This window comes from Sitodiplosis mosellana, unplaced genomic scaffold, assembly GCF_009176505.1.
Source record: "Sitodiplosis mosellana isolate CC-2019 unplaced genomic scaffold, AAFC_SMos_1.0 Smas_scaffold_38, whole genome shotgun sequence".
NCBI lineage: Eukaryota > Metazoa > Arthropoda > Insecta > Diptera > Cecidomyiidae > Sitodiplosis > Sitodiplosis mosellana.
Genome location: NW_022595280.1, coordinates 149,881 through 158,040, shown reverse-complemented (window position 1 = coordinate 158,040; position 8,160 = coordinate 149,881). Strand labels below are relative to the sequence as shown.

The 8,160-nt window shown below is 39.4% G+C and overlaps 1 protein-coding gene across 1 annotated transcript in view; it reads left to right on the top strand.

Annotated features, from left to right (window-relative positions):
• LOC129569507 (voltage-dependent T-type calcium channel subunit alpha-1G) overlaps positions 1 to 8,054 on the top strand; it is a 53,502-nt gene extending 45,448 nt beyond the window's left edge. Inside the window, exons 18-24 of the mRNA XM_055448361.1 lie at positions 1,877 to 2,032; positions 2,159 to 2,341; positions 2,510 to 2,698; positions 2,917 to 4,080; positions 4,243 to 4,966; positions 5,160 to 5,798; positions 6,037 to 8,054. Coding sequence (XP_055304336.1) covers positions 1,877 to 2,032; positions 2,159 to 2,341; positions 2,510 to 2,698; positions 2,917 to 4,080; positions 4,243 to 4,966; positions 5,160 to 5,798; positions 6,037 to 7,169 — 4,188 coding nt within the window. The 3' untranslated portion in view covers positions 7,170 to 8,054. The remainder of the gene's footprint in view (positions 1 to 1,876; positions 2,033 to 2,158; positions 2,342 to 2,509; positions 2,699 to 2,916; positions 4,081 to 4,242; positions 4,967 to 5,159; positions 5,799 to 6,036) is intronic.
• Positions 8,055 to 8,160: the final 106 nt, after the last annotated feature.

Sequence of the window (8,160 nt, the reverse complement as noted above, 5' to 3'; positions counted from 1 at the left end):
TCTCTCTCTCTCTCTCTCTCTCTCTCTCTCTCTCTCTCTACCTTTCTCTCATTATATTCATTGAATTGATGTTGTCTCGCGTTTTACCGGTGTTTGTGTATGTGTAATCGAGTTTTCACTTTATTTTTAACGTTCGATACGAAACTTGCATACACACACTTTTCACACGTCTCCTTGCCATCTCGTCCCCCCTATTCTGTATCTCTCTCTGACACGCACGCACACATTCACTGACACCCCACCATGCAACTAACCTATTTTCACTCTATAGCCTGAATAATTTCGCCTATCAAACGACGAAAGAAAAAAAAATCAAACACATTTTAAGTGCGAATCATTCGCTTTCTAATTTCCTGTGTGACAGTTTTCATGCTTTATCCAACCTGTTTTCACCTTGCGGGTTATAACATCTACAATGTTTTTCTTTTTTGTTATTTTTTTGTTGATTCTTCCCGTTTTCATGCTCTTGTGTTATCGAGTCATAATATGTCGATCGTGTGTAGTCAACAAAGTAGTCGCTACTGAGTTGCGACGCTTTGCGCTTGTTGCTTGATTTTCATCGGGACAAATGCTGTCTCGAGCCGCCGATGCAATTCAAGAGAATAGCGCAGGAAGCAAAAAAAAACCCTGAAAACAGCAACAACAAAAATATATACATGCATCAAGTATGCGTGCAACTAACATAAACTGTACATAATAATGTAAATATTTTTTTTTAGGTTTATGAAGTTTCGCTCGTTTTTTTTTGTGCCGTTCTTCTATGGTTCGATTTAAATTGAATCAATATTTATGCATGTTTGTGCAAAATCGTGTCTCGTCCCGATGTTGTTGTTGATGATGATGACGAGTTGAAAGCTTTTTTTTCTCTTATTATTCAACATAAACTTCACCGGATAACTTTTTTTCCCTGTCTCAGCCATTCATTCCTTCACGAAAATGAAACGGTGAATTTTCGCCTTTCTCTCGCCATGCACACGGGGGAAAATTGTGCGAAGCAAACCTTTTTGTAAATATGATGAAACACGTTTTTGTTCGACTCCCTTCGTGCAGACAGAGAAAAACGAAATAACCGACAGAATATTTCATTTAGTCATCCGGTGAATGATGAGATAATCCACACCAAATTGTAAATACACTCCTTTTTCAAAATAACATGCGTCGCTTGTTCACTTTCCATTCTAACAACTGAGCCAACAAAAAAAAAGTTTCCATTCATCTAACGGTTAATTCGTTAACTGAACACATTTACAGAATTAAATTTACGTCCAATGTGTGTCGGCTAAGTGTTGAGTACACAGCACACTTTGATGTTGTTACATTGTGTATACAAAAGCACGGTGCTTGAATAGAAAATGTTGCATTCGTGTAACGTTGACAACACACATTCTATGCACTTGACACATTCTGTAAAGGAAATTCTTGTTAACGATTATTATTATTATCACACACACACACTGTTTGGAAGTGTCCCTTAGAAAAATAGCTTAGAAAATAGTGAATTTTACCGAGATCACCCCACCACCACCCCGTCCTCTCGAGTTCGTGTGTCCACTGTCAACGTTAATGAACATGCATTTCTGGCTAACCACTCAATTAGCCGAAAATGAGAATCAACCAACACAAATCACAATCTCACAACAAATTCAGTCATTGAAAATAGTCACAATCCACTCATTTCTTTTTCATTTAAAAAAAAACTACACAATTCAAACAACTCTTTCTTTGTTCATTCTCTGAATATTTTGATTTCATTTGATTTTGATTTGTTTTTGTCTTCAAAAATTTGGTTTTGAAAAAAAAACGTTGACTCTAATCGAATTGTTTGATCTCATGAAATGTTTGTGCGGCGAATTCGTTTGTTGTTGCGAACCGATAGATTTTAACGCAAGAAGATTGGAATGTTGTGCTTTTCAATGGCATGGAAAAGACTAGCCACTGGGCGGCATTGTATTTCGTTGCATTGATGACGTTCGGTAATTACGTGCTGTTCAACCTGCTGGTTGCTATTTTAGTGGAGGGCTTTAGCTCTGAGGTGAGTGTGCAGCATTCAACAGCACAATACCGTTTTGAAATGCTATTAGCACAACGAATTTAGACGAACGCACACATGAAAGTAGACAATGGAATTTAATTTTGTGCATTTTCACTCTCGAAACAGCGAAACGAACGTCGAGAGCGGGAACAACGTGAACTGGTGAAAAAATTGCGTGAAGAACACGAGAATTTAAGTGATTTGATGTTGGAGGACTATCGCAGTGGCACCGATTCCATCAGTTCAAGTGACAATTGCCAAGAGTCTCGCAACAAATGGCACAGCGCCGAAGATGTACGAAGTCGAAAAGTGAGCGAAGCCAAATTAATTAATATATTTTTAATTAAGTTTACCTTTTACGTTGAAAAATTCTTCAAAGTTTTTACTTGTGCATAAATTTAATTGGATCCACTTGAAAATTATCGTTGCTCTCACGTCCCAATTATAAAAAATCGATTCTCGTTTTTGCTACTATAGATACGAGCACAATTGCAAAAGGAGCAAGAGGAAAAGAGTGCAAATAATGCGACGCATCGTCAGACGCAAGCTATGGTTTATGTATATGTAAACAATGACACCCACTCCGATAATGAAATGTCGAAATCAAAACAAAGCATCGATGCTGACATCGATAAAATTGTTTTGGAAAACAAACACTTCAGAATGGTAACAATCATAATAATCATGTTAAATAGAATTAATCAGTTGTGCTAATATTGAATCAAACATTGTGGCTTGTGCAAATTTTGCAAACAACCAGAGCCAACGCGCGCGCGCGCGCACACAAACACAATTTGTGCGGAGCGCATGCGAAAAGTTTTTTTCTTTCTTGCATAATTTTTAATAATTTATATTTTAATTTGGCGTTTGTTTTGCATGAACAGTCGCCAAAAGATAATAATGCGGGTGGTTCGAGTCGAGGTCAACGACGTGGTGCAGGTAAAATGAATCCACCGATAATAACAACAACGGCTGCAACGCCACAGGATTCACCGATTGCCACACTGGCACATGGCATGAGCTTCAGCGAATGGGAGAACAATAATGCCCTGAAACCGCCATCGATTATGTGCGGCAGTGTGAAGGGACTGAATAATTTACTATTGCCCGAACCGTTTCCAAGCAAGCGGAAAATTGAAAGTACAACCACTCGAAATGCAAACACTTGCATCGATCTAGAGCCAAAAGCATCCGTATCGAATATTAAATTGGATCGAAAAGATTCGAACGAAGCAGGTAACAATCAAACGGGCACAAAATCCAAATCGACCAAGAGAAATTCGGTCAAGAAACGGTCAAGTGCAAAACGGAAAGATAAACCATCGTCAGCCAATTATGAAACGGATATGCTGAACAATGAACGCCTCGATTCACTCGGCAGCATGGACGTGATGCATAAATCTGGTAAACGACTTCAGAACAATACCAAAAACACGAATAAAATTAGCCCACGCGGACGTCAGTTTGATCCAAACGAATTTTATAACAATGCACCTAAATACTACAACAATCAGTCTATGGAACAACAACCAGAGCAGCAGGGGCATCAACGAATGTACGCTCACCGTGGTTCGACCGTTTATCGTCGTCGATTATCAACAATGGATGCGCAAGCGTTTAAAAATTTAGCCAATTTGGATCTCAAACAGTTGGAAATGTTGCGAGCAAGAGCTTTGCGCCGTGAAGAGGAATCGAAAGCTGCCGAAGCGGCAGCTGCTAAAGAGGCAGCGCTCGTTTCCAAAGGTTTCTTTCGCGAACCGATTAAATTCACAACGGCCGCTCTGCGAAAGCGTTTCGAAGTGCTGACCGAACATCGTGAATGCTATTCGATGTACATTTTCGCTGAAGAGAACAAATTTCGACAGGCATGCGATTGGTTCGTATCACAGAAATGGTTCGATAATGTCATTTTACTATTCATTGCGCTCAATTGCATCACACTGGCCATGGAGAGACCCAATATTCCGAATGGTGTACCAGAACGGTATTTTTTAACAACGGCCAACTATGTGTTCACGTTTGTATTTACGCTGGAAATGTTCGTCAAGGTAAGGCAATCATTTTCAACATTCCATCCATTAAAATCCGCAACATTTTTTCTGCCCCTCATGTCTGTGTGAATAATCAATCTAAAAGCGAACGAACAAATTACGAAAAATCCTTCACACACGTATTTTTTTTTATCTCTGTCTGTTTCGTCCCAATCACAGGTAGTTGCAACCAGTATGTTCCGTGGGCCTAATGCATATTTCAATTCAGGTTGGAACATAATGGACGGTTCGTTAGTCACAATTTCAATTATCGATTTGTTAATGTCGTTATTGAGCGATTCAAGTCCGCGCATTTTTGGAATACTTCGTGTTTTTCGTTTATTGCGTTCACTTCGGCCGTTGCGTGTTATTAATCGAGCGCCCGGGCTTAAGCTCGTCGTTCAAACGCTGCTGTCGTCATTGCGTCCCATTGGCAATATTGTGCTGATTTGCTGTACATTCTTCATAATATTCGGTATTCTGGGTGTGCAACTGTTCAAAGGAACATTTTACTATTGCGAGGGAATTAATGTGAAGCATGTGAAAAACAAAACGGATTGCCTATCGATACCTGGAAATCAATGGATCAATCGAAAATACAATTTTGATGATTTGGGCAAAGCGTTAATGTCATTATTTGTGCTGTCGTCACGCGATGGCTGGGTAAATATTATGTACACGGGCTTAGATGCTGTTGGTGTTGATCAACAGCCAGTTGTCAATTTCAATGAGTGGCGCCTACTCTATTTCATCGCATTCATATTGCTGGTGGGATTCTTTGTGCTGAACATGTTTGTCGGTGTTGTCGTTGAGAATTTTCATCGCTGTCGCGAAGAGCAAGAGAAAGAAGAGAAAATTAGACGTGCTGCCAAACGTGCCGTTCAAATGGAAAAGAAAAGAAAACGTAAGCATTCAAACTATGTCTATATATCCATGTACAAAACTTTCCGACTTAAAGTTAATGTAAACAAACACTTGTTCTGATTGAAATTTATACTTTTGGCTCTCTCTCTCTCTCCCCCTCTCTCTCTCTCTCTCTCTCTCTCTCTCTCTTCTATCTTCCCGTCATTGGTTTTTTTTCTATTTCCTTTGCACAGGTATGCATGAGCCACCGTACTACATCAACTATTCACCATTGCGGTTATTCGTCCACAACGTAGTCACGAGTAAATATTTTGATTTGGCGATTGCCGCTGTTATCGGTTTGAATGTGGTTACCATGGCATTGGAATATTATCGTATGCCTCTCATTCTTGAGTACGCACTGAAAATCTTCAATTATTTCTTTACGGCGGTGTTCATCCTGGAGGCAATTATGAAATTAGTTGCGCTCGGCTTTAAATTATACCTGAAAGACAAATGGAATCAATTGGATGTTGGAATTGTTATTGCGTCAGTCGTTGGAATTGTACTTGAGGAACTTGAAACGAAAATAATCCCAATCAATCCGACAATAATACGAGTTATGCGCGTTTTACGAATTGCACGCGTACTGAAATTGTTGAAGATGGCCAAAGGTATTCGAGCATTGCTCGACACGGTGATGCAGGCATTGCCACAAGTCGGCAACCTAGGTTTACTATTCTTTCTTTTGTTCTTCATATTTGCCGCGCTGGGAGTTGAATTGTTCGGTCGATTGGAGTGCTCAGACGAAAATCCGTGTCAGGGATTGGGGGAACATGCTCATTTTGCGAATTTTGGAATGGCATTTCTGACATTGTTCCGAGTCGCTACAGGTCAGTACTAACAATTTGTTCGGCAAAGAGGAATGCACATGATACGATGCTTCAGTCCCTCACTACTCAAACATAGTAACATTTGAGCGGTGTTGTCTAATGTTACACACTGGTAACACAGAGGTTGCTACGTTTACGCTTATGCATTTATGCTATAGATCTGAGGTTGAGATGTGCGCCCCTCTTTTATTATTTTTCCCAAGAAAAACTAACAACTTTCTTTCGTCTTCCTCTTCAGGTGACAATTGGAATGGCATTATGAAGGACACGCTTCGCGACGACTGCGACGATGAAGCCGATTGTGTGAAAAATTGTTGTGTGAGTTCGGTAATAGCGCCGATATTTTTCGTGATATTCGTATTGATGGCTCAATTTGTGCTCGTGAATGTGGTGGTTGCAGTACTGATGAAGCACCTGGAAGAGAGCCACAAGCAGATTGAAGATGACGAATTTGATATGGAAGAGTTGGAACGTGAAATGGTGCAGGCGCAAAAATTCGAAGAAGAACAAGCGTTGTGTTTGCAGCTAGAGGCAGAAGCCGTACCACGTCGACCAATGACTAAAGTACTATCATTGCCATCCAATTTCACGTATAGTTCGCCAATCATTTTAGAAAATCTTCTGAATTCGCAACGAAGACAAACGTTGCAGCTGTTTGGGGATGGAAGCCGTTTCTCGGACTTCAGTCGTCCACCGACCACCGACGAGCGAATGACTGAAATTGAATTGGGAGAATTGGGAGAGATAAAACCAAAGACTAAACGACGTCAATCGAGTACTGTGTCACGAGACAAAGAATCCGTCGCATCATTACGAACACCAAATGCCCGACCGAAATTTCACCGCGAAATATCATTAGACGAACGTCAAATGCCATCTTCGAGACCAAAACCAAAACTCGTCGACATAAAGCGCACCAGTTGTGATCAGTTGCTTGTTCGTGGCGATGATGAAACGACGAATTTCTACCACAAACCAAATGCCGCTAAACCGAGCGGTGATAAATCTACTGCTGGTGCTGGCCATAAAGTCAAGACCGACAAACTGACAGATTCAAAGGATTCAATTGTAATGGCCGCAGAACATGCGAAAGTATCATTGTATCGGCGATCCTCTTTGAACTATGGCAATTCAAAGAGTTCAAATGCAGCAAATACATTACGTTCATTGCCGAAGGCGCAATCAGTGTCGGGCCGATCGGGTAGTTGCCGACAGCTTTTCAAACAACATGCCATGGACGACGAGGCTGACATCGATGAGAATTCACTGCTGCTTCCAGTGCTGAATAAACCTCAAATTATCCAACACAATGACCCGAAAAATTCAAAAGAAACTAGCCTATTCAACAAAACCACCAATGAAACTGAGTGAAAAAAAAAACTGTCGATTTTAAGTTTACCTTTTTTTTAGAAGAAAAATAATAATATGCGAGTGAAATTTTATGCAATTGAATCGCGAGCGCACTATGCTGCAGTTTATTAAGCAATTTTCGAAAACGAACAACAAAATGGTTTTGATTGCAAAAAAAAAACAAAACAAATGGATACATTTTTAAACAAATTGGAGAATTTAAGTGATTTTTAATGCAGACAGATTATATTTAAAAAAAAGATTTAACATATTTATTTATCGGCGATGAAAAGCGAAGCTATCACCGATTATTATTAGTGTGTGGGGTGAATGCATTTGGTTTCTAGAAAACCAAAACAAATGGATTTATATAATACATGTTAAACGAGCAAAATCATATTTAATGATTATATATATGCATTCAGAAACCATTCGATACATATGTTAGGAATTTAGTGAATACTCACAATGAAACATACATTAGTAAGTATACACATACACACAAGGCTCTCTCTCTCACACTCACACACACACAAACAAGCAGAACAAATACGCATTCAGTTCTATTGACAAAATTAATGGAAATCTAACAATCAATACGAGAGAAAACATTTAAGCAAACTGTACATTTCGTATATATTATATATATTACAAACAGGAATTTGATAAGCAATCTATTTTACTAATTCTCTATCAAAACAACAAAAAAAAAACAACACTGGTTTCGAAAAATCTCACTTCAATGTGGTCAATCAACGGTAATGGAATTGTCTCTCTTTCTAAATATTTCGAATTTTTGTTCCCATGTCAACAGTTCTTTCGGAATTGATATCATGCTTTTCGCCAATGATGGGCATTCTCGATGGGATGCTTCAATGAAAAATGAAAGCTCGGTTGGAAATCAATGATTGTCAGAGCGGTCAACGAGCGCTCGTTCGTTCGTTCGTATGCGAACATGTTCGTTTGTTCGTTCGTTCGTTCGTAGAATCTACGAACATGTTCGTTCGTTCGT